We start from the raw sequence: 27,947 nt of genomic DNA on the forward strand, positions 1-27,947 counted from the left end.
GTTGCTGTTGTATCTTCCCTTTTGGTTTCTTTGCTTCTGTTACAATTTTGCAAAATGCTTCCTACTTTGGGTCACTCAGCCGGAGGGAACAGTTGGTTTCTGTATAGTGTGTTGTTGTTGAATGGAACACAGATAGAGCCACTAACTGCTGTGGACTTAATGAAACGAAGCAGCATAAATGAGCACCTGAAACAGCAATGAAACCCAGAAGATCAACAGCAGGGCATCATCTTTATGACAGTCCTAAGGCCTGGCAGGATGGGAAGGTTGAAAAATATGTATGATAGAAAAGGCCTGACAGGGAGAGAATTCCACAGGGAAAGAGCCACCATATATAGTTCTCAGGGGAGATCACAAATTTTTATTTTTATTTTTTTACTTTTGAAGACAAAGGCATCTAGAAGGCGGCAACACATGAAGCTCAACATGATGGAATTCATGTGGGAGGAGATAACTTGGCCCATTTAGTGCTTTGACATGTTGTAAGAATTTTAAGGTTATATATATATAATAATTGTTCACAAACATGTACATGAATGTACAGGCACATGTCTGAAGCAGCACAGGAAGACAGGCCTGACTGACACCATTTTGACTCTCTCTGACCAGAATCCCACACACATTTCCACATGACTATCAACTTGGGAGCCATAATCCTGTAAGCCGGAGGCTCTGCCAAATGGACATTTCCCCATCAATTGTGCCAGACTACTAGCCATCTCATTCACAATGGAAGACTCCTCCGAACAAAAGATAGTGATCAACTTTTAGGAAACTGTTAATTTCTCTTTGTGTTTAGGAATTCACACCTGGGAGGGGTGAGAGGAGGACTAGGAGAGGTATCAAAGGTGCTCAGATTTCTATCTCGAACCCTCCCTTTTTGTGAGGTATTGATTATGTAGCTGTGATGTAGGAATGATGTATTTTGGGGGTGTTTCTTGGTGATGGGAAAACTGATAAAAGTGGAGGTTCTCTTTTGTTCTGGGTTCCTTCCTTGTTCTCCTGCATGAGGGGAAGGACCCTGTTGCAACAGCAAAAAATAAAGGCTTTGCTTCTCAAACTTCTCTGGTTGGCCTCTGTTATATTCTCCAACCGATGTAGAACCCAATAAGGGCTCTTGTGTACCCCATAAGGGAATAAGGGCAGATTTTTGCTTATAACAGACATACACCTGGAAAGTAACTTACAACCACCAATATGTGTTTTGTAGGGAGAAGGACCATAGTTCAGTGTCTGTGCATCTGCGTCACGTGTAGAAGATTCCAGATTCAATCCCTCACATCTTCAAGTAGGGCTGGGAAAGACTCCTGATTAAAATCGTGGAGAGCTGCTGCCATTCACTGTAGACAGGACTGAGCCAGAGGGACCAGAGGTCTGTCTGACATGGTATAAAGCAACATTCTCTGTTCCTGTCGATTACCCCACCTTTCCATTTTTAATCATCCAGGGCTACTTAAAGATGAGATGAGTGCCAGTGAGGTTTAGTGATTAGAGTGTCGGGCTAGGACCTGTGAGACCAGGATTCAAATTCCCACTTGGCCATGAAGCTCACTGGGCCACCCTAGGCCAGTCATTGTCTCTCAGTCTGACCTACAAGGTACTGGTAGTTGTGAGAATTGCATGAGCAGGGGGAGAAGAACCATGTAGGCCACCTTGAGCTTCTTGGAGAAAATATAAATGCAATGAATAAATAATATTAAAAACAAATAAGCAATACAATTAAAAATACTAAATGTGCTGTTCATGAGTACTGGCTGTTTCAAAATAGCTCTCAAAGACAGCCCAACACAGAGGGTGTTGCTGTAATAAAGCCTGGTGGTTGTTGCCAGGGCATGGATATGAGTGGCAAAATCCCAGCTGGCACACCAGGCAGAAAGGATGAAAGATCTTCCTGGCCATGCCCACCAGTAGAACATCCTGGGACAAAACAAAACTTGGGAGCACCCCAAGCTGTGAACTGGAACACGTTAAGAAGAGTACAGTGGTACCTCGGTTTAAGTACACAATTGGTTCTGGAAGTCTGTACTTAACCTGAAGCGAACTTTCCCATTGAGAGTAATGGAAAGTGGATTAATCCGTTCCTGAAGCGTACTTAACCTGAAGTGAACTTTCCCATTGCAAGTAATAATCCGTTCCAGATGGGTCCACGGAGTACTCAACCTGAAGCGTACTTAACCTGAAGTATGAGTGTAATTGGTTCTGGAAGTCTGTACTTAACCTGAAGCGTACTTAACCTGAAGCGAACTTTCCCATTGAAAGTAATGAAAAGTGGATTAATCCGTTCCAGACGGGTCCGCGGAGTACTTATACTGAAAGCAGGGACGTCTCAAGCATGTCAAGCATGTCGGGTGCCCTGGCGCTGTGGTGCAGAGATCGCTCCGGCGCCCCTGCCCTGGTGGGCGCAGCGCGCAGCATGGCTTCCGCACAGCTTTGTCCCGCAGCGCCCCCTGTCAGCCCTGCGCCATCCAGCCTACCCCTAGAGCCGGCTCTGACTGAAAGTACTCAAACCGAAGCATACTTAAACCGAGGTATGGCTGTAATATGCATTGGGATTGCCCTGGCTAACAGTCGCATCAGACTGTGCAGATAGAATTCTACTTTGTTCTTCAACTTTGAGCCCCCCAATATTGTTGCACTACAACTCCTATCATTCCTGCCCGTTGGCTAAGATGGATGAAGATGATGGGAGTTGTAGTACAACAACATCTGGTGACCCAAGGATGAAGAACACTGATTTGTACTATTATTGGATAACAGATGATACCCATGGCAGAGTGAGTATATCAGGAAAGGGTTGGGTATTTCCTATTTTGAAAAATCTGCTGGTTCTTGACTGCATGTTATGAAGCTTCTTTCAAACCCAACTCAAACAAGTTTCCTGACATGTGGAACATGGAATGAATAATTGGGACATGATCTGAACCTTGCCCTGACAAGGCGTTCTTGTGATGAATGTGATGGAAAGTTTTATGGCTGTTAAGTACTGGTCCTTTCTGACTAGAGCACTTTCTCCACTGCAAAAATAATGTAAATTAATCGTGTTTCCTTCTCACACGTCTGTGGGGTTGGAAGAAACCTTTTAAAGTGTGAAGGAGACCATGTGTTTAGGAAATTGCCTGCCAAATTCAAGAAGAGTCAGGAAATGACAGCTCTTCTATACACTAATGCTATTGCTTGTACAAAGGCTCAGACTGAAATGCAATTCAATTCAAACTGAAAGACACTATCCTGAGTGTCAACAGTACTTTGCATGCATGCATCTCCCTACTGTGGCAAAAGTAATACAAAGGCATTAGTTTTTAAAAGCAAATAGCTAGTCACAAAAAAGGTGAGATTATATTGGTTCCCCCCCCCTCTTATTTGCAGACTTGAACTCATTTTTAAACTTCTTTGCTCCCCAGTATGATCAACATTTACTTAGGAGACGCAGTTGGAATATTTTATATAGTTATAGAATGGATCGTCCTAAATGTAGACTTTTCCCGGAAACCAACCTCCAGAAATCTCTCCAAACAAGTTGAATTTTGGGCTTTTTCACCTAGAGCTCTTAGAAAAGGTCAAAATTGCTAAAGTAATACACTGGTAGGAAATAATATATAATAGAATTTGTAAATCACAATCCAGAATTCTAAGGGCTGACTCGGGCTATAATCCTAACACCACTTTCCAGGAGGAAATCACATTCACTTTGATAGGACTTACTCCTGAGCACACATGGTTAGGATTTTGCTATAGGAAAGGAACCACTGAATCAAAGTTTTAGGCAATGGCGTATTGCCCCTACACAGTCCTGATCAGTGGAAATCCCCAGAACATTAATATAGGTGCCATCTAAATCTTGTGTCATTAATTTGTCCACTGATGTCATTGAGGAGACTGTATAAAATGAGCATCTTGAGAGCCTATTGGCAATAGGCAGAATCTGTTGAGATGCAGCAAGTCAAATCTTCTACTTCCAGTGATTAAAAACAATTCCTTGCTGTCCCTAGATGTTCAGACATCATGTCAGGCAGACTTTCACTCAATACTTTAAGCCCCTGCCACTTCAATACTGCTCTTAAGAGTTCTGTATTGATTGTTCGATTGCAAGAGCTACTTATCTTATAAAGAATGTAATAAGTGTTACCGGTAACTGGTGAATTCAGATGTTCTCTTTGCCCAGTGATGGGCAACCTTTTGAGCTTGGTGTGTCAAAATTCGCAAAAAAACCAAGCATACCTCGGGTGGTGTGTCACTTCAAGAAAAAAAACCATAATTTTGCGATATTTATAGTTTAAATAACAAAAATGTATAATTGTAATATATAACTGTATTTAATAAACCAAAAATTAATTATTTAACCAAACTAAACCAAAAACCCCTTATTTATCACAAAGTGCCCAGAGTTGTTGAGCTTTTTGGGGGGAGCTGCTAACTAAAGTTTTGGAGGTTTTTTTGGGGGGTTGCAAAAGTTGCTTTGCTTTTTTGGGGGGGATGCCCCAAAGCTGCTGCGCTTTTTTGGGGGGAAAGAGAACAGAAATAAATGATGAATAATACCTTCACTGGAACTAACATGCAGCACCGACATAGACTGCCAAAGTGCCAGAAAAAACAGCACAGAAAGGGTTAAAAAAACCAATCTCTGGCTACCAGCTGAGACAGGGAACTCAATGTGGTACCTTTTGCATAAATTACCTTTTGTACAGCTTTTCGAAGAAATGGGGTATAGGGAGAAAAGTCTTTAAAGGATAACATGCCGTATAATTTAATGAGTATCAGTTCAATTCAGTGAATGAAGATGATACCCTAACAGGACACACAGACAAGTTCACATTGATTTCCTTATTGTCTTTGAAGGGAGTTCAAGATCGCTGATTCTTATTGCTTCACTTTGAAACTTTTGCATATACAGTATTTGATCATATTAGCTGAACCATTACAGAAGTTGAATTAGCATTTTAAACAGAGTGTCATGGTATATTAGAGCAAAATTAATGACAGACACATGCGTTTGGGGTAACCTACTTAAAATGTTTTAATTCAGAACTAAGAATCCTAATGTACAAAGCAAGAAAAGCACCTAATGATTTTGTTTCATTTTTCATTAACCAAGCATTTTTTTAAAAAAATACGATTGACTAATAAATTATGTGTTAGACATGCCCCATAGAAAACATATTTACATATGGAATTATGATTGACTTAGCATAAGTAGATGTCCTATATCATCTTCCACTGGAAGAACAGATTTTCAGTATTTAAACATCGTAGATGTCATGCAAAAAGCCATGTGAGGGATGAATAGCCAGTTTGACCATCATCTCCATTATCCTGGCAGCAAGCAGCACTAGTGACCAGCAGCCTGCCTGGGTTGCCCAATAAGAATGCAAAAAGGAATATCCTATGGAGTCCAAGACAAATACTATAGCTAACACATTCTCTTTTCTCTGGCAGCAGCTCTTCAAATCTCTTAAAGAGTATAATAGAGAAGTCTTTGCTCATGCAAATACTATAGAACTTTAAGGAGGAAATTCCATTTACTAAGGACTGAAAGAGACACATTTGGTGTCAGCATGCATGCTAAGGAAACATCTCCCTGAAAGCAAACTGGAACTACTTACTGTGTGGACCCAACAACATCATGGTACAAAATGCCCACACTCACTCAGGGGGAAGCAAAACATTATGGCAGTCCTCTTTACAGTAAGTATGTCTAATAGTTATGAGCAGTGCTTTTTTTTCTGGGGGGGGGGATGCACGGGTTTGCATACCCCTAAACATTTTGTGACTCTAAGATTGGCCTCATTGAGGGGCAGTATTTCAATGAGTAGGAAAATGAGAGTACCCCTAAACATTGTTTTTAAAAGAAAAAAAAGCACTGGTCATGAGTAGGAAGAGGAGCATAGTATCAGTTCAGATGGCAATCTGTTTGCAACAAATGTAGTTTGCACCTGAGCCTTATACCTACCAAAGATGTGATCTAACTTAGCTGTGTTTCATCTCCAAGCTTGTACCCTTAAACTTCTAGATGACAAATGACACTGCACTAATATACTGCCTATCAACACTGGTTTTAATTAATAGAATTCGTTAATCTGGCAAGAATGACCGCAATAATCAGAAACATATCTAAACAGAAATCTCTAATGGAATGGGAATGTGTAGAAGTTTATTTTAGGAAAAATAATATAAAAACTGAGTTAGCGATTTGTTGGGATTAGAGGCACACGGGGATATATTTATACTTATATTCATATTTTGTAGGGGAATTATAAGGATGGATAAAGTTACATCTAGCAGAAGAATAATAAAAGGGTAATGCAAGTAATAGGAGAATTTATAAGGAAAGCGATATATAACTGGTTTGGAAGAAATTTCAATTGGAGTGTATTGATGGTTTTATTGTAGAATTGTGTTTGTTGTTTGTTTGTTTGTCTTTTTTTGCTTATAGGTTTGTATTGTTTGTTTATTGATTTGTTGTTCTTTTAAGATAAGAAATAAAGTTTATTTTATATAAAAAAACAAAAAAACACTGGTTTTAATTTTTTAAAATATATATATATATATTTATTTATATGCTGCTCTTCTGGGCAAAGCCAGTTCAGGTGGCCTACAAAACAAGAAAAAAAGTAATATATCCTATATGACTCCAATAAAAAAAATAAAACATATTCACAAAATTAACAACAAACACATATTCACAAAGGCAAAACAAATTCCAGCCTTCATCCGGCAAGTAGGACAGTTGAGACAAATGAGGTCACATACATACCAAACATTTAAAGCGTTCTGATACCACTTTTAACAGTCATGACCTCCCTCAAAGAATTCTGGGAAATGTAGTTTGTTAAAGTTGCTGGCCCCGCAGACCAAACAATTCCTAGCACCTGTAAAAAATGGCAGTCCGCAAATTCTCCATGACTGTTAAAGTGGTAGAAGAGTGAGTTCCATGCACAGTGAACATGCAACTTGAGTCTTCAAGGCTTCCCCAAAACCTGAAATATAACCACCCACCCCAGCTGTACAGGAAGTTCCAAAGGAGTGAAGCCGCCACAAAAAAGATCTTCTCTCTTGTGGTCACCCACTTGACCGATGTAGGAGGTTGTGGACCTCCAGTTGAGATCTCAGTGTGTGGGCAAGATGGTACAGGCACAGATAGCTTGGGTATGAACCACTTAGGGCTTGCAAACAGCATTTTAAAAGGCTTGCACAAACCCAAATTTCCCTTGGCAGCACAGTCTCCTAGGTTGAAGAAATGTGGTTCAGGCTAGTTGTCTGTGTTACACCTTGGGTACCAGATACAACCATTTCCTAACCCGCCAGCCCCACCCACTTGTGATGAAGGAAGCAAGGTTCCAGGAAGTAACAGAAAGAAATGTAGAATGTCTTCAGCTTCTCCTGGTGTGATGGCAATGTCTTTTAGCTTCTGTCTAGATGCTGTTGTTCATTGGATACTGCCGAAACACATTGGTGATCGCTGAGTGGGTTAAAGTACCTAGTGTCAAAGGGATACCTTTCCAAAATAACTCCTTGACCCCGGAACTCTTTGTGAACAGTGAGTAGGCTCATCACTAGCGGCGAAGGAGTTCAAAGAAGTATTTTAACAAAGGACAACCTTATTATATCATTGGTGAAATGAGCTGAGACAGCTTTATCAGCTAATAATGAAGATGAGAAGATAGATGCCGTTCTCAGAAGCAAGTGCCATTTGGAACTCAATTTGAGGTGAACCTAATGAAGCAATTTTCCTTTGCAGGATCTGGAGGAAACCAAAATGTAGAAACACAACACAATTTCAGTCAGCCTGAATGGGAACACAAACGATATACATAGGTTGCGTCTGAATTGTCCCTCTTCTCCTGCCTATATTTTCCTTGGGCTTCTCCAAATGAGCAATAAGGTGGCAGGCTCCTCCTTAATTGGGACAGGTTGCAAATTACTGCACCAAACAGATGCTTTACGATTACTAATGAGATTTCAAGACATTCCAAAGGGAGGAAAATAGCATTCATATGCTAGCGTTATTTGAAAGTTGATTTTAATGACAGTTCCTTTTTTCTTTTTTTTAAGCGCTATTAGAGTACCTCAGGGTAGCTAATGTGTTGCCCTCCAGATGTTCTTGACTCTAAATCCCATCAGCCCCAGTCAACATGACCAATGGTCAGGGATGATGGGAACTGTAGTCCAACAACATCTGGAGGGCATCACACCTCTTGAGTAAGTAATGAGAGACAGTGGCGGAGCTTCATGCCGGGGGCGGAGAGCAGGCGCACTGCCCCCAGGGACGTGGCATGCGTTTTGGGGGCGGGGCACACATTTGGGGGACGGGGTGCACATTTGGGGGGCAGGGCGCGCTGCACACAGGGGCAGGGTGCGCGTTTTGGGGTGGGGTGGGCAGCCGCGATGGTGCCCCTGGGATTGCGCTGCCCGGGGAGGCGCCCCCCCACCGCCCCTATCTTCCTACGCTACTGAGGTTCCCTCTGGAGGTTCCCTCTGGAATTTAACTACGCAACACCATGCTCACAAGTTTCTGTACTGGAAAATGGGTTTTTCATTATTACAGAGTTAGGCATGAACTAAATTCAGTAAAGCTCATTCTAGCTCAATTTGATCTCCAGTAGTAAAGCTATTTCTTCTTATTTGCTCTGATACTAGTTTCTTAAACTTGTATCTTAAGGCCTAGGTATGTGTGATGACATAAGGCCCGTGTGTTTAAACCCAACCCTGCCACAGCATTGTGGAAAGGAAAGGGTGATTTAAGGAGTAAAAGGGAAATAGTGGTAAAAAGCGCAGAACCTCTCCTATCACCCCTATGGCTCATATTGCCGCAGTCCGTCCTCCACCATCACTTTTCTTTAGGTCCCAATCCAAGAACAAGCAGGGGGGGGAGTTTTGGGGTGAGAAGCTGCTGAAAAAAGGGGGTGAGTTTTAAACTCTTCCCCTGTGCCCCTGTTTTGTTCCTTAAAATTAGTCCTCTCCCTATCACTTGTTGCAGGTCCAGGTTTAAAACACACCGATCTGCTGCCAACTTGTCTCACTTGGCCCTTAGTAAAACTTGCTGAAGGAATTCAGCCTCATTCTTCTCTCAGATATAATTAGACCCTGATTTAAAGCAGAGCAAATACTGTAACTTTGTGTTTTATACAAGTGTGCTTAATTTGCATAGCCCCTTTCTAATGGTGTCTGAATTACAGAGAGAATGTTATACTACTGTAAGTATAAAATGCACTTGTATAAATTCTCTTTTATCTATGATTTTCTTCTTAATTTAAGCATCTGTTACATTGCCACCATTCCTATATAAATATGGAGCTACAAAATTCACTGTATGGAGGGGGGATCCCAGAGATTTTAGTGTGGTGCAGTAAAAATGTAGTTCAAGTGGTTATAATAAAATATAACAAATTAATATAATTGACTACTTCACTCTGGATTTTCTTTTCTTTTCTCTTTTTTTGGCTGCTAAGATGACTAGGTACAAAGGAGAACAGATATTCTAATGCCTTTAATTCATGCTTGTATAGAAGACGGAATCTCAGCAAGCTTTCATGCAAGCTTCAGCTGCTAACATTTCCTTTTCCACACTTATGTTTAAGATTCAGGAGCCCTCCCCCATTTTTGCAACCAGACTTCCATGGGCTACATTAACTGCTGGGTTGAAGAATTTAACAACAGGCAAACCACAACAAAAGTCCTGGGGCAAAATACACAAGTCACAAGATTTTGGAGAGGGGCAGGTCTACATTCCAGCTACCACTAGTGACTTGTCCCACAACTGTTCACCATACCACACAGATTACAGTTCTTAAATACTCAAATTGTGTGGGGAAATGTTAGAAAGCATAGTTAAATCTATGCACCTTGATTGAACATCTCAATTTTAGCCCCCAATATGCAAGAACCCACTCACACCATCTTCCTTTCTGGTGCCCAGCACATTCACACACATGGAACCCGTTTTTGTGGTCATTCTTTACAATAACTCAGAACCTTTGGATTATGTTTGATTTACCCAGCTTCCTAGTTGAAGTCCAGTCTATTAAAAAGGGTAAAGGATAATACTCAGTTCCTCCCCACCAAGCTTTTGAGACAAAATTCTTAACCTGATAGCATAAAGGTAAAGGTACCCCTGACCGTAAGGTCCAGTCGCGGACGACTCTGGGGTTGCGTGCTCATCTCACTCTATAGGCCGTGGGAGCCGGCGTTTCTCCGCAGACAGCTTCTGGGTCATGTGGCCAGCATGACTAAGCTGCTTCTGGCGAACCAGAGCAGCGCACAGAAACGCTGTTTACCTTCTCGCTGGAACAGTACCTATTTATCTACTTTGCACTTTGACGTGCTTTTGAACTGCTAGGTTGGCAAGAGCAGGGACCGAGCAACAGAAGCTCACCCCATCGCAGGGATTCGAACTGCCGACCTTCTGATCGGCAAGCCCTAAGCTCTCTGGTTTAGACCACAGCGTCACCCACGTCCCTGCCTGATAGCATACTTACTATTTAATGGAGTTCTCTGAAGATAGGTCATCTGGCAACAGCAGAATCTGGAGATAAAAGCAACACAAACAATTATTGCCTCTTGTCATTGTAGTTGACAGATCCCAAATGGAAGGTCTTTATGTTTTTTAACCAGTTCATGGAAGGCAAGAGGTCTTCCATGAACATCCAAGAGGTCCAGTTTTTCTCACCTCGGTACTGATCTTCATCCCTTTAACCCACACAAGTGATCAGACAACTGTTGTCTCATGACCAAAGAAGTCAGATCTGGCACTGAGCTCAAAAGGCAACAGAAACCTCCTTCCCCTATGAGAGCTGATAGTTCATTCTGTCCAAGGCTCATAAAGTAGCAACTAAGATGCTTCTTACCGCATCCATGTTTGAGAGCTTGAGCAGAGCATTTCAGAGTCCCATAGAAGCACTGACACAAATGACATCCTTCTTGAATCCACTCCTCATGCTTGATGGTGCCACAACTCCTAATAAATAAATCACAACACATTTTGTAAAGTAGAGTTTGTGTGGAGTTGCTTCTGTTCCCAAACCAATATCCATATATATTATAAGATTACAAATTCTACATTCTTTATTTATTCTAGAATAAGGTGCTGGTTTTGACCTTTAAAGCCCTAGGACCCTCATACTTACGGGATCGCCTCACCTGGTATGTCCCACGGAGGACCCTAAGGTCCATGAATAATAATAGCTTAAAGGTCCCAGGCCCTAAAGAAGCCAGACTATCCTCCACCACGGCCAGGGCCTTTTCAGTGATGGCTCCAACCTGGTGGAATACTCTGTCCCACGAGACTAGGGCCCTGCAGGACTTGACCTCCTTCCTCAGGGCCTGTAAGACAGAGCTATTCCGCCTGGCCTTCAATTTGAATTAGCCTGATCCTCTATTCCCTTTCCCCTTTCCTCTTCTATGAAGAAACCCTTTCTGGGACCCCACATTTAAACTCTTCCCTGGTCTCCTTGCTGGCCCTAGTAGGACCAACTTGGCCAGTTAGCCCTGGTGATCATTCGATGTCTACTGTCCGGGTTTTGTTTTTTCAAAATGACCCCTGAATGTTTGAATTTTATTGATATGGATGCTGCATTTTATGTTGTATTCTATGCTGTTTCTATGCTGCTTTTAAGTCACATTTTAATCAATGTTTTATATTTGCTGTTAGCCGCCCTGAGCCTGGTTTTTAAACCGGGAAGGGTGGGGTATAAATAAAATATTATTATTATTATTATTATTATTATTATTATTATTATTATTATACAGGAACAGGTATCTTCCTCTTCGGAAGCACTTATTCGGGAAACTTTGGAATTGATGTACATCTTGCCCAAATAATTCACAGCCAGCCATTATTTTCCTGCCCACAGCGTGTTAATGCCACTCTTACAATGCCCCATGAAGGGAGATCTATAACTGAAACTCTCCATGGGTAGTCCTAACCCTATCCTTTAAAACTTTACAGTATTCAGAGGCACCATCTGCATTTACATACCTGATCCTTGTATCATATTCACAGTGTCTCCCAGTGAAGTGTTTGGGGCATATGCAAAAAGTTCCCAGGAAGCAAGTTCCTCCATTTTGACAGCACTGCCTGTTCACTTTGTTACCTGGTGTCAAAGGAAAGAGGGGGAGAAAGGAGAATGAAATTGGTTGTCTAAGTCTCTGTTATCAGACTACCTCATATAGCTTCAAAATTTAATGCTGAACAGCTAAGTGCTGTAAAGAGCCTACCACATTTCCTATGAAGATTGGAGTTAAGCTAGGGTCTTTATTATAAACAGAAGATGGATTGTGGATGTTGATTTTCAATCATTTTAGTTTGACTTCTGCACCATGGAGTTAGTTATTTTTTGCAGGGGTTGCTCCGTGCAAGAGACAAGCAGTTTTTTTTAAATTGGTTGTAGCTTTATTCCATCTTCCGTGTGTAGACCCTTTAACCTTCCCCAAATAAATTCAGACAAGTCTCAAATTTTTGGTTTGGTTTTTGGCAGAATTTAGGTCACAACTTTATTGATTACAATCAAGTGAGTGGTTGCATAGGCTCTGGTTCGATTAGCTCCCTGGACCCTTGCAGGCAGCGCTGACCCAGGGCACACCGTAGATCAGCCTTGGGTAAACACCGGGCATAGTGGAAGGCGGAGTCTACTAGTCCACCAGCCAGATGCCCTCCCCCCTGGACTCTGGCTCCGGGCACAACCCCTCTCAGGGAAGACCAACCAAGAGTCCCAGGATTCCTTTAACAGAATACGCATCACATAGGGATGGCCAGACCACTCTGCCACCCCTATCACCTGAACCAGAGCCTGTCTGCAACCTTACAAGTTGTGACGATTTGCTATGCAGCAGGTGAAACCCAAATGGCACCAGCCAATCAGCCAAGTGGGAAAAAAATCCTGCCGTGCCCCTGTCCCAATGACAGACGACACACGACAGCATAGCAAGGTCATGCGTGCAAGCCCTAAATATAGGGAGAGGTGGGCGGGTGTTCCGATGCACTGGCCCCAAAGAGGAAGCTCAGGGTCATGTGGATGGGCTTAAATAGAGGTCCCTCGATACAAATTTGCTGGCATCGCATTGGTCAGATTGCAGCCAGGATCGAGGGACCTCCAAAAGGGTGTTGTGGCCCTCCCAAACGTTCCCACCCACAACACAGGGCCCGGTTGCCGGGTCACACCGCAACCTGTGCCCTCTTGTTAGGGAGGACCCAGTTTAAACAAAAGGACGGATTTCTAGGTAGGTACGTGCATACTTAGATGAACAATGTATTAGAACTGTTAAGAAAGCAATTAATGTTTTCAGTGCCAGACATTAAGCACAAGAAGCAAGTGCAAGAAGCTAGAGAGAGAGAGAGAGAGAGAGAGAGAGAGAGAGAGAGAGAGAGAGAGAGAGAGAGAGAGAGAGCTACTTTAAAAACACATTTTTATTATTCAAAATGTTAGGGGCAAATCCTAAGACCTCTTGTGCCATGTAATAAATGTATCCGAAATGTGCTTATTATCTTCTGCTGCAACGCAAGGCAGAAATAACAATTGCAATGTTGCGGGCAGATATGTCAATATATTAGTGTCATTTGTCATTGACTGAATACTTTTTAATTTAGAATGTTTATATCTTAATTTATAGCTCTTGCAGCAGCTGACAAAAGACTTCAACAATAAAAATTGCATTTAAGTCTCATTCTAGGGACAGAAATAATATGGTGCCAAGAATATTCAGGTGACACTTTCTGCATTTGTTGTTCTTCTCTGGCGTTGCCCATTGATCTCCTGCTACACAGCTTCCATTGGTCTCCCCAGAGGAGGGCTTAGCAGCTGGGACCCGCTCTGTCCATATGATGGAAGCAAGTCTTCCCTTGCTGGCAGTTGCCAGGCAACAGCTCCCACTGCTGTTCTCTCAGATGAGGCAGTGGTGCTCAGTGGTTGGAGCATTGTGGTACGTCTTATTATATCAAATTTATATATTTATTATATCAAATTACATCAAAAACTAGACATGCAGATTACAGCAATGACAAAGATCCCTCTCTGTGCTAATGGGGGGGGTATTCAGCTGTTTATATGTCGAGGATTTACAAGATAATGAATGTGAATCACTTTTAATGTTTCAAAGGCACAACATACTTAAATGTTTATTTAGATGATTGAGAGCCAAAATATTAAGCTTTAAGGAAATTTGGGTTCAAATCCCATTAGTTGATAAATTCTACCTCTGTGACATGGGAACCATAGAGTACTTTGAAAATTTAAAAGCCCAACTTACCATCTGCGGCCAAAGGAGGGTTGTTTTTCCTTTTCTCCGAATTAAGGTGATTTAAAACTTTAAAGGTGTAGAGAGGAACATTCAGCTTCTCCTGGCTTGAATCCTTATCACAGTTTTCTCCTTCGCAGGCTTTAAAAGGAAGAAACATGTCAAGCTTACAGAAGGGGCTAATCTGTCATTTCTGCATGTGCAACCATAAGCATGCAACGTACACAAAGGTGACACATTTGTATTAAGCCATATATAAAGAAATATGCAGTATTTTATTCTTAAAACAGTTTTCCCGAAGCTTCATTTTAGTGGAATAGGGATGGGAAAATGAAAGGGGAAACCAACTTTGACAGAAAGAAGTGAAGTTGCATTTTATAAAGTGCAAGTCAGCTAAACTATACTGAGAGTAAGCCCATTGATTTTAATAGGTCTACTCCAAGCTTTACTGCATCCATTTAAAACACACATACCCAAGAATCCTGGGAGCTACAATTCTCAGAAACCTTAACAAATCACAGTTAAGGGTAAAAGAGGCACATTTGAATTTTTTAAGAGAAATCACAGGGTTGCAAATTAATTGGTCCAAATCAGAGATGATGATATTTAACTAAGAGGAAGATGAAAAATGATTTTTTTGAAGGAAATAAAAATAGATATATAATTAAGAAATGTAATAAAGTACTTGGGAATAAATATAACAAGAAACCTAGAAAATTTAGAATTTTAACAAATTAAAGAGGGAAATTAAGGAAACGGAGGAATATAAGAAAATTAAGCTTTCATGGTTTGGAAGAATAGCGATAATTAAAATGAATTTTTTTGTCTATAATAGTTTTTTATATAGTATGTTACCAATTAAGATATCTGAGACAGAGATAAAGGGTTAGCCTTTTGTAATGGGGATAAGAAATTAACAAAAGAAGATGGTAAAAAAGAAAACGAGACAAAAACAAATTATGGTTCACAGGATTCTTGGTGTGAGTGTATGTGTGCTTTTAATGTACGCAGCTTCACGTTGGATATCACTGATAATGGAACTTTTAAGAGAATACCATCGTGGCTGGACTTTCTCAAAGTCTCTCAGTGTGAGGCAAGTCACCTACAATACATATGTGATACACAGGGTGCTATTCAACCCGCCTCCTTGTATATCTTGGTATCAGGTATCAGGGACCAGACATCAGAAATACCTGCATTTCAGGTATCCTGCACTCCAAGTTTATGGGAAGCTGCTATGAGGAAAAGCACTTCATTTCTACAACATTACGTATATACTAAACCTATTAGCATCAAGAAAACACCTTTTTGGTGCCTGCTAAAATATTATTACTTAGATAAGATGCTTAGAACATTGAGGTAATGTTTTTTTTAGTATTTTAACTTTTGTACATTTTAATGTATGGTTGTGAATTTTTATTTTTATGTTACTGTTTTATCTTTTGTAAACCGTTCTGGGGTCTTTTTACAAACAAGCAGCACATAGATTTTATGAAATAAATATAGTAATAAATTTGAACGTGAATGATCTGCAGTGACATCTTTTGTTTGGTTTACATGAAAAATACATAAATTACCGTAGTTTTTAAGAGTTTCCTTGCTGTCTCCAAACTGGATTACTTGAGCTGAGAGAGCCGCAGTAATGAAAACCCTGAAACAGAGGGAAAACACACAAACCAAAAGAATGATTTTAAAACGATGCTAGTCTAAATCTAATAGAAACTTAAAGCTATAATAAATACTCGTGATAACATGCACAAGAATTATAGTCTGCATAACATGACATGCAGGAAAATGAAAGACAAACCAGTCCTTAGATACAAAGGTTACTGAATACAATGTTAGCTACAAGAAATATAATTCTCAATTGTTTAGCAGCAAATGTTGAATTACCAGGAGAAATCAACAGCAACAAAGTTTGTATGAGATGTACTCTGTTACTTTACCTTAAAGCCTGCATTGTTTCAGCACTTCGCTGTTTCCAATGTTCACCAAATCTACCTGCTGGAAACAATGAAGAACTCTCCTACAGATGTCAATCAGAGCATCAGAAAACAAATGAAAGCTGAATGAGGGGGTGCAATTTATAGGAAGAAGCGAGCTTAAACAATTAACCCCTTCCTGTTTTCTCCGCCCATCATGTCACCTGACTTCCATCAATTTAATATTTTGCCTGGGGGTGGGAGTGATGTATATATTATTTTATAAAAAAAATACTTGTGTACCCCAATTTCATATTTTTAAACAAATCAAAGCAGTTTACAACCACACACAAATTTATACACAATTAAAAAACATGTAAAAATTTAAAATCACAGGTCATCAACTAACGATTACAGAAGAAATTTCCTTAATTGTCTTAATGTTCTTTCATCGGTCTTTGAAATCAAGAACCTCCACTTTCAGGTATAGTTGATCTGGATTTATCTACATGCAGCACCCTTTCTATGCCTTTTTTCTTGATAGTGAAGACTTTTTTTTACAAATATTTTCTATGGGATTTAAATTTATTTCCTTGGACTGCTTGACCAATGGGAAAGGAGGAGGTGGAGGAAGAGGAGAGCAGGGGTGTGGGAGAATGGTCTAACTCTAAAACAATTAGTCCCCCTGCCCCCATTGATTTTCTTCATTTTATTTCATTGAGAAAATTCTTGATACTACTCCTTCCACAGTCTCTTAAATCTCAACAGAGACAAATCCCAAGTTCTGCATGGAAGCCTACGTAATGCAAATGCATAATAATAATAATAATAATAATAATAATAATAATATATTATTTATACCCCGCCCATCTGGCTGGGTTTTCCAAGCCACTCTGGGCGGCTCCCAACAGAATATATTTAAAACACAATAAAAGATCAAACATTAAAAACTTCCCTAAACAGGGTTGCCTTCAGATGTCTTCTAAAAGTCAGATAGTTGTTTATTTCCTTGACATCTGATGGGAGGGCGTTCCACAGGGTGGGCGCCACTACTGAGAAGAACAATAGGAAGAACGATAGCTGACTTGACAGTAGTACACATGAGAGGGATCTCTGAATAGATTGTGTCACTTCAACCCAGGCTCCCCTTTATCTTTGAGCCTGAGCACACACCTTGGGAGTCATCATGGGGAAGCTGCTAAAAATGCCTTCCTTTGATAGAGAATCCCCCATCTGGCTGGAACACTGTGATGCCTCTCATATGTAACTCCATCATGGCCTTGCCATGCCCTTGGTCCATGTTTCAAGTCTTCTTGGATAATCTACTGTCACTCTGACTTCATGCCATTTTGAAGCATGACTGTGAAAAGGCATACAAAGCCCTCTGGGTATTCAGAAGCATGGATGGGAAACCTGTGACCCTCTAAACATTGCTGGGCTCTCAACTTCCATCAGCTCCCACCAACTTGTCCAATGGTCAGGGATGATGGGAGTTGCAGGTCAGCAACATCCTGAGGTCCATAGGCTATCTTGCTTTGGAGTGCAATATACATGCTATGAAATTTGGCTTATTATCCCTCAAAGCAATAGCCTTTTCTAATCACATCTTCTGCTGCTTATGGATGAAAAGAAAAGGAAGAAGATTGATGTCAGAATGATCTTTATTATTCCTTACATTTAAAACATCTCGGTTGCTCATTATAATTGTTATTATTTGAGTCTCAATCCAATATGGCCAGAGCCCAGCACTGAACTGGGTATCCTTAAATCCACTGAAACCATCAACGAGTCTGTTGCTATATTATATGGTAACATTTGATTGATTGAAACTAGTAATACACAGAACTCTTGTGTGCTGGATTTAGGCCTTTGTCTTCAAGGTATTAGCAAATAAATATTGTATAACTTTTTTGGGGGACAGATAATGTAGTTAAACCACTGAGCCTAGGGCTTGCTGATCAGGAGGTTAGCGGTTCGAATCCCTGTGACGGGGTGAGCTCCCGTTGCTCGGTCCCAGCTCCTGCCAACCTAGCAGTTCGAAAGCACGTCAAAATGCAAGTAGATAAATAGGAACCGCTACAGCGGGAAGGTAAACGGCGTTTCCATGTGCTGCTCTGGTTTGCCAGAAGCGGCTTTGTCATGCTGGCCACATGACCTGGAAGATATACGCTGGCTCCCTTTGCCAATAATGCGAGATGAGCGCGCAACCCCAGAGTTGGTCACGACTGGACCTAATGGTCAGGGGTACCTTTACCTTTTAAGCCAGAATAGAGGAAAATATATGCTACTGAACAGAGAGGTACTACCAATACCCAAAGTGCTCTTATTGAGTAAATGCTAACGCCTAATCAATTATATTTAGGATTTTGTATTTATGCTGAGTGACTCATGTCTGATATATGGTGATGATATATAGAAGAAACAAAATAAATAAAAAATTCCTTCCAGTAGCACCTTAGAGACCAACTAAATTTGTCATTGGTATGAGCTTTCGTGTGCATGCACACTTCTTCAGATACAGATATAGAAGAGTTTGCTGCTTTTAGCTTGCCCACTTACTGGGGAGTAAACCCTATTGAGAATCTGTGAACTGTTGCGTTGGACTAGGTCCTGGGAGGCCAGGGTTCAAATTGACACTGAGCCTTTCAGCCTAACCTACCTCCCAGGGTTGTTGTGAGAATACCGTACAGAGGAGGAAAACTACACCACCTTGAATTCCTTGGAGATGCAATCAATCAATCAATCAATCAATTGAACTCCATAGGATTTATGTCTGAATAGGATCACATTTTTCATGTGGGAAATGGTTTCTTGAAAGAATGTTTCACCATACTTCCACTTATTGGTTCAAATGATTTTACATGAATTAATTTAAATGTCATTGAGCTGTATGGGATAAGAGACCTAATATGTAGTGACCATCAAAACCTTTGCAGGCATTGAGCTAATGGAATGCCTAATGTGAAATTAGTAATTAATGAGTACTTCTGAAAATTTGAAAGAGATGTTCTATGCATAGATATTGCATTAAATTAATTGTTCTTAACGAAAATGACTGTAGTACTGCTCTTCCGTTTTCTGGTTTCCCACTAGAAGCTGTTTGCTGAAGTTCATTAGGGCGTTGTTCTGTAAGACAAGATTAATTACCCTTGGACTAATTGTTTTCTAATTGATTCCTGAAACGACACATTTGGTTCTGCTTTTCTTTATTTGTGTATCATTATTATTAAATGTAAGGAATAAAAAACCCTAATGAGTTCATTTGTGATTATGTTGTTGATGACTTGAGAGAGAAAGAAAAGGAGAGAAGAAAGAACCCATTACTCCTCTTCTTCTCTGAATTAAGTTAAATTTGAATTTAAATAGAAAAAAATTGTAAAAACTGACTCTTTGGGATGCACGCAACAATAAAGATTAGCACTCATTAGAGAGCTAATAGGTCTAAATTGTTCACAAGGAAAGTAACACAATTGCCTCCAGAAACTTTTGCCCTTTGGCATTGTTGAGTTTCCATGTCAAGTTGCCAATTGCTTGGCAGCATGAAACCAGCTTGGATTTTCCTAAGCACAGATAAAATCTCAAGGCTATTATATCACCACAATTGATGCATTCATTATTATATCTTTGCCATCAGGCTGAATGAACAGTTTTACTTAATGCACTTCATATTCAAATGAGTTCTGCAGTTTCTGAGCCAAGAAGTAGGTCATTAACAGTCATTGGAAATTGCAGGAGGGAAGAATGCTGTGGTACTAAGATCCTGTTTGTGGGCTGCCCACAGTTTGGCCACTGTGAAGACAGGATGTGGGATTATATGAGCCACTGGCCTAATCCAGCAAGTTCTAATGTTCATTGATGTGTGCCCTTGGAAAGTAGATGGCAGGCAGAAATTTGGCATGCGGAAATGCAGTGCTTGGAAAATCTTAGATTTTCTTCCTTTTTCATAATGCTAGCATTTGATCAGCCAGCGAAACTGATTTCTCTGATACTACTCACAAAGAAATGGAAACAACATGAAATACCCACAGTTGAAGCATGGCAGCGGAAACTCATGGAGTACGCAGAAATAGCAAAATTGACTGGGAAAAATCAGAGAACAGGGTGACAAAGCATTCCAAAGAGACTGGATGAAATTTACAACATACATAGAAAAGAACTATACACAAATAAAGACACTCGCGGGACTGAAATAGACCTCAGAATGTTTATTTAAAATAATTCGTTTTGGATTTAAGAACATTGAACAAATATATTACAACAATTGAAGGATGTACATTTAATGAAATTTTGAATAGTATTATTCCATAGTATTAAGTACACATAGAATGTAAACTTTTATATGCCTGTTGTCTTTGTCCATGGAGTTTTCTTGGCAGGGATACTGGAGTGGCTTGCCAGTTCCTGCTCCAGGTGGACAGAGGACGAGATGGTTGGACAGTGTTTTCGGAGCTACCAACATGAATCTGACCAAACTGTGGGAGGCAGTGGAAGACAAGAGTGCCTGGCGTGCTCTGGTCCATGGGGTCACGAAGAGTCGGACACGACTAAACAACTAAACAACATCAACAACAACAACAACAACAACAACAAAGAATGTAAACATGACAAATGCGTAAATATAAAGAAAATATAGAGAAACCAGAAAAAGGAGGGAGGAAAGTACAAACTTGTTTAGAATTAAAATATTAAGGTTAAAAGGAATAAGGTATGTTTTATGTATTATGATGGTGAAATTTGTAAAATCTGTAAAACCAATACGGATCATTAAAAAGAAAAGAAAAGAAACAGAAACTGATTTCTCTGCCCTGAATCTGCTGCTATAGAAAAATGCTTCTTCATACAACACACCATTTACGGCACGGATAGGGAATGTTTCACCCACCAGATGTTGGTGGGCACAAACGCCCATCATTTCTGACTGCTGGCAGTGCCACATCAATGCAGGGGTTTGATGGCACCCTGTGTGAGAAGATATAGATTTGTCACCATCACATTTCCCCAGGCCTGATGAACATGCTCATTTCTTGCCCCATGGATGCTCCCAGGTTCATGACTTGATGTGGGATTCCACCCACATAAATATATGAGTCCCTCAACAAGCCAACACAGTTCCCGCATGGAGTGAGTGTCTGTTGTTAAGAATGTGTGTTACCTCATGTGTGCCAAGCCACCAGCTGCAGGAAATTTCATGTTTTTCATGAAAGGTTCTATTTTATTAATTGCCTTGTAAAATAAATTAGCCTCCTGTGACTTGTGCATCTTTTACAGGGCACTTAGGATTTTGAAAGGGACAGATTATGTCGGAACATTATTTTATATTGCCTGCCTTATTACTGTGCCATCACAGACAGTATAGCTCTAATTAATTGATTAGAAGTCGGTAGTTTCTCTTTAGCAGCACTCAGCTTCTAAAGCAAACAGGAAGCACAATTATACAAAACCAAACATGTTTACATTTTAGAATTGCAAGTCTTTAGGGAACAATCTTATACTTGAGATCCACTGGCTGAGGGGCTTGAGGAGACTCAGCTATACAGCTGCAAATGAAACATTTTAAACATATTAATAATAATAATAATAATTATCATCACCACAAAATACAGGTTGCATGGAAGAATTTTTTTTGCAATGCTCAATACTCCTCTCCCTACCTACAGTATCCAAAATCAGAGGCAAAAAGAGACTTCTCTGCTGGGAATGCTAGCAAGGATTCCAGACACATCCCAACAACCAGGGTTGCTAGGATGGCACACCCTGGACAGTTCAGCAAGGGACGGAATGGGGTGGGGTGGGGTGGCCCATTATGCAAAAGCAGAACTGCTGGGACCATCTGTAGCAAATGTCAACATTAATCTCCAGGCTGAAAGTCTTGGTGCTAACAGTTGTTGGAGTGGCCACAATTCCCTTGTTGCAGGGAACTTGTTGCATGTAAGAACACTGGATGGGGATGTAGAACTTGGATCAAAGATTCACCTCTATCTCTGGATGAAGATAAAGTTGTTTCTACAGGTCTCCCTTGCTGGATCATCTGCCTTGCTGGGGTGGGGTGTTCTGAGCCTTTTATCAAAGCAATGTTGACAGCACTGACGATTATTATATTGTTATTACTGTCATGTGCTTTTGAATTATGGTGCTGGAGGAGACTCTTGAGAGTCCCATGGACTGCTAGAAGATCAAACCTATCCATTCTTAAGGAAATCAGCCCTGAGTGCTCACTGGAAGGACAGATCCTGAAGCTGAGGCTCCAATACTTTGGCCACCTCACGAGAAGAGAAGAATCCTTGGAAAAGACCCTGATGTTGGGAAAGATTGAGGGCACTAGGAGAAGGGGACGACAGAGGACAAGATGGTTGGACAGTGTTCTCGAAGCTACGAACATGAGTTTGACCAAATTGCGGGAGGCAGTGCAAGACAGGAGTGCCTGGCGTGCTCTGGTCCATGGGGTCACGAAGAGTCGGACACGACTAAACGACTAAACAACAACATTACTGTCATGTGTGGAGGAAAAACTTAAACATGTTGCGGAGTTCCCCCCAAAATAGACCAGAGGCAATTAATATTTCATCCAGCAGAGCAAATCCAATACATTCAGGATTGCCGCTGTTCATAAGAAATCCAATTGCAGCAGACTTAACTTAAACTTAACAAGAATTTATAATAAGATTCAGGGCTAGATTTAGGTTTGATGAAGCCCTAAGCTACTGAAGGTAAATGGGGTCCTTTGTTAAGAACAAATTGACGCTGCTTTTTGTGTTGAATATATGCTATATGGTAATTTATGGACCTACTGTAATAGTTACAGTATCTAAAGCCATTTGCACAAGTTGATATGCAACCAGTCCATGCAGAATGTAGGCACCCTATATATAAAAATGAGCAAGCCAGTGATATTTTAGGGAGCAGGCTAGCAGGCGGGGCCCATTACTTACATCACAGGAGCCTACTCAACACAAAACACTGTTGCTGTATGTAGGTTTGATTTTATTTGTTTTTTATCTTATATTTTGGAAATGTACATCCAGTGTTTTTTTTTTAAATTTTCTGGGGCCCCCCAAGAGAGTGGGGCCCTAAGCTATAGCTTGTTTAGCATATATGTAAATCCAGCACTGATAAGACTAATTCTTAACACTACAGTATATACAGAACTGAACAGCACACCAGAACAAAGAGATAGAAAGAGAAAGTGAGAAAACCCAGGCTCCTCCTGGCCTGACATACTGCAGTCAGCATGGCCATGACAGAAAGGATAACAGAACCAGATGAAACAGCGTACAGCGGGGAGGTTCAAAAAGTATCTACATGGTGCTTAGAGAATAACTTGCACCTAAATATTAGTAAGACAAAGGAGATGGCGTTGGACTTCCAGAGGAAGAGAGGGAAACCTGCCCCGTTGTTTATCGGGGGGGGGGGGCTGTGTGGAGATAGTCTCCTCCTTTAAATTCCTGGGAGTTTACCTTAGTGAGGACCTCACTTGGAAAATCAACATAACTGTTGGGTCAGAAAGGCCCAACAGAAACTCCATTTCCTCAGGGTCTTGTGAAAGAATAATGTTAAACAACAATTGATGAACTCCTTTTACCGGTCCACAATAGAAAGTGTCCTTTCACATTGTATCACAGTGTGGTATGCTGGCTTGACAGCCACGGACAGAAAGTCTCTACAGAGGGTGGTGAACACAGCACATGATATCATGGGCTGTCCCTTGAGTCCGCTAGATGACATCACAAGGGACCGTTGCCTTAGGAGAGCGAGAAGAATTCTGAGGGATGACTCACACCCTGGCCAGCACCTCTTTAAACTTCTACCCTTGGGCAGGAGATATAGAAGTATAATCAGCCATACCAGAAGGCTAAAAAATAGCTTCTATCCATGGGCTGTTGAACGGAAAATAACATACCAGTAGCGCAATTGACTTGCGAGGTGGTGTGTTGTTTGATAAGCACACAGAGTGGAATGAGATTGAGTGCTTTTTTTGGGGGGGGAGGGAGGCTCGTTTAATTTCATTGTACAGTGGTACCTCTGGTTAAGAACTTAATTTGTTCCGGAGGTCCGTTCTTAACCTGAAGATAATGGGGCCTTCTGCTGCTGCTGCGCTGCCGCCGCACAATTTCTGTTCTCATCCTGAAGCAAAGTTCTTAACCTGAGGTACTATTTCTGGGTTAGCGGAGTTTGTAACCTGAAGCGTTTGTAACCCGAGGTACCACTGTACACAGGTTGTACAATGACATAAAAGGTATTATTATTATAAAACCAGCTGTACACAGTTTCCCAGAAGGAATAACCCAAACATCAGAAACTGTCTGCCTGTTTCTTTCAAGCAGAAAGAAACCTTCCGGAACCCTCTTGAACTAAGTAGAATGTGAAAGATCTCTACACATCTGATCAATACTTTCTGTACTAAGAAATGCAAACTGACAATTACAAGACCTCAGTCCTCATGTAATCATTGCAAGTAGATTAGGCAAGTGTGCTCATTCAGAGATTTCCCACTTTTTACTTTCATTCGCTCCAGTTTGGTTCTTGCCCTGCATGTTTGAGGGCCACCACATTGCCATAGGGCTTGCCGATCAGAAGGTCGGCGGTTCGAATCCCTGCGACGGGGTGGGCTCCCATTGCTCGGTCCCAGCTCCTGCCAACCTAGCAGTTCGAAAGCACATCAAAGTGCAAGTAGATAAATAGGTACCACTACAGCAGGAAGGTAAATGGCATTTCCGTGCGCTGCTCTGGTTCGCCAGAAGCGGCTTTGTCATGCTGGCCACATGACCTGGAAGCTGTACGCCGGCTCCCTCGGCCAATAATGCGAGATGAGCACCGCAACCCCAGAGTCGGTCATGACTGGACCTAATGGTCAGGGGTCCCTTTACATTGCCATTACCCTTGAGGTGCACAAGTCTTAAAATGCAAAGGGATTTTGTTTTATATAGTAGAAGACTTTTATTTTAGCTCTCCTGAGCTATATTGCTCTTGAGTTTAATGGTGTTAATAAAACATGACTTATAGGACAGTAAAACATGATGTGCTAATTACCACCTAGATCATTTGTGGAATCCATAAACTGCATATTAGGATGGCTGTTTATCTCGTCAAGTAGAGATGTGTTTGTAGGGTGAACATATAAGTAATTTGGGGAATAGGGCTATGCATGTGCCAGACTTTTAGAGCATGTTTCACCACAACCCCCATCAAAGAATCCTTGGAAATGTATAGTAGTTTGTTAAGGGTGCTGGAAATGGTAGCTCTGTGTGGGGAAAACTACAGTTCCCAGGATTCTTTGGGGGATATTTTAAGTGTTTGGGGTGTCACCGTCTACAGCAAATTGGCAAAATACAGTGAATGATCTCATACTTTAATTTCCTCAGCTGGAACTCTCTTGATCCCCCCCTTTTACTCATACAGTTGAATATTAAAATTGAACTAGTAGATATACATTAGCAAAAATAAAATAAAATAATTGTAACAAAACTTCTGTGGCATTACATTGTCCCTGGTGATATGAATTCTTTAAGGTCGAAACCCACAACACACTTTCCTGAGCGTAAGTCCCATTGAAGTCCCTCACTTTGCAGTAGAATTCCTCAGGAATGTGCTGAAAGAAACAATTATTTTAAAATTGTCATGTTTTCATGCAGTAATGCACTGTTTTTTTACCTTACTATAGTAAAAATAGCCAGTCTAGCAAAACAATGCAAATCTGCTTTCTACTTCCATAAACTATTTTAAATATTATCTTCTGGTACAAACAATCAATCAATCAATCAATCAATCAAACAAACAAACAAACAAATAAAATATGAACTAGAATGCCAGCTTTTTAAAAGTCCATATAAGAAACATATTGCGTAGTTACATATGAAATACAAATTTTTTTTTATTAACTCTTGTCCTTTTGGGTTTGTTTGGTATTTGAAAAGCAAAGAATAGGTGATGCTATGTGAAAACTTGAAATGGGTATCATTCTATGCAGTATTTTGAATTGAAATGAAGCTAGGGTCTTACTAATATTCCAACAGGCTTTAAATAGGCTTTCTTTACTGGTACTGTAGGTAGTTATTCATACCAGAATATCTGTATCCTGCCTGAGCCAAAGCTAACAACAGCAAAGAGAAACACATGTTAAACGAGCACATGGTATGCAGAAAACAACAATCAAGAAGTAATTACTCAATTAAGCTTCAGTAAATAGAAACCAAAAACCAGTGGAACGTGAAAAGCTATTTAGAGCAACCTGGAAAGGAGATCCCTTCAGAGAAACAATCCCAAATGCCTTCTAGAATATCTCAGCTTTCAGATGGTGATGAAAAGCTAACAGAGAAGTTGCAGAGCAAACCTTTCTCAGAAATAGAGGGTCCATGTGTACTGTTTTGCAGAGGACAGACCTCTGGAGAGATAGCAGACATTGTTCACTGTTTAACAGTGTCCTCTATTAGTAGGGCAGCCCCAATGAAGTATGATTTTATTATTATTATTATTATTATTATTAAACCTTAAGAAGGGAGTATAGATGCCTTGACAATACGGTACCTAGCAACAGCTAGACTGTGTAGATATGGTAGATACTCATGGGCGTAACCAGGATTTTTGTGGGGGGCCAGGCTTTTGTTAGCGGGGAACAGAACCTCATATTTGTATTGATTTTGATTGATTTAGGGGGGCAGCTGCCCCCCCAGCTACACCCATGTAGACACCATATCTTAAAAGCACATTCAACAAGCGTTCTTTCCCTCAAAGAATTAGGGGCACAATAGTTTGTTCAGAGTTGCTGGGAATTGTAACTGTGAGGTGTAAGCTCCAGCATAGCTGCCAAGTTTTCCCTTTTCTCGCGAGGAAACCTATTCAGCATAAGGGAAAATCCCTTTAAAAAAGGGTTAACTTGGCAGCTATGAAGCTCCAGTGCCCACAATTATCTGAGGGAAATAATGTGCTGTAAAAGTTCTTTAAAGGTATAGTGCATGGGTAGGCAAATGTTTTTGCATTGACGAGTATTGTATCTAAACCATGGGTATGCAAACTAAGGCCCAGGAGCCAAATTCAGCCCAGTCGCCTTGTAAATCCTGCCTGCGGACGGTCCGGGGATCAGCGTGTTTTTACATGAGTAGAATGTGCCCTTTTATTTAAAATGCATCTCTGGGTTATTTGTGGGGCATTGGAATATGTTCATTTTATTTTTTTTCAAAATATACTCCAGCCCCCCACAAGGTCTGAGGGACAGTGGACCGGCCCCCTCCTGAAAAAGTTTGCTGACCCCTGGTATAGTGTATACACAGTCCCAGTCTCCCCCACTATGGGAGATGTACTGTATTTCTTTTTAAATTACAGTGGTACCTCACAAGACAAATGCCTTGCGCAACGAAAAACTCGCAAGACGAAAGCGTTTTGCGATGTTTTTGGTGACTCGCATGGGTATGGCCGTGCTTCGCAAGACGAAATTATCGCAAGATGAAGCGACTCGCAGAATGAATTAATTTCATCTTGCGAGGCACCACTGTATAGCAATTGTTTCTGAATTTGGCCTATGCATATAACTTTGCACCTGCAAGTTTTATGAAAATTGGTGTCACCCATTCTGTCCCTGATGCAATGCGTTTCTGCTTTTGGGTACTCTGTAAGCAGTCACCCTACTCAGCCACTGCTGATAAGCCATCCGGGGTAAGCCTAACCTGTGGTCTAAACTACGGAGCCTCTTGGGCTTGCCGATCGGAAGGTCGGTGGTTCAAATCCCTGTGACGGAGTGAGCTCCCGTTGCTCTGTCCCAGCTCCTGCCAACCTAACAGTTCAAAAGCACACCAGTGCAAGTAGATA

General features: G+C 40.9%; 1 protein-coding gene across 1 annotated transcript; it reads right to left on the reverse strand.

Annotated features, from left to right (window-relative positions):
- Positions 1–10,499: 10,499 nt before the first annotated feature.
- Positions 10,500–16,186, reverse strand: CRIPTO (cripto, EGF-CFC family member). Its single transcript, XM_088653163.1, has 6 exons — positions 16,173–16,186; positions 15,804–15,877; positions 14,239–14,367; positions 11,972–12,086; positions 10,842–10,951; positions 10,500–10,519 (listed from the first exon to the last, which is right to left on the reverse strand). Exons 1-6 carry the CDS (start codon positions 16,184–16,186, stop codon positions 10,500–10,502), a joined length of 462 nt encoding a protein of 153 aa, XP_088509289.1.
- Between the last annotated feature and the right edge of the window lie 11,761 nt (positions 16,187–27,947).

Source organism: Zootoca vivipara, chromosome 10, assembly GCF_965207765.1.
Source record: "Zootoca vivipara chromosome 10, rZooViv2.hap1.1, whole genome shotgun sequence".
NCBI lineage: Eukaryota > Metazoa > Chordata > Lepidosauria > Squamata > Lacertidae > Zootoca > Zootoca vivipara.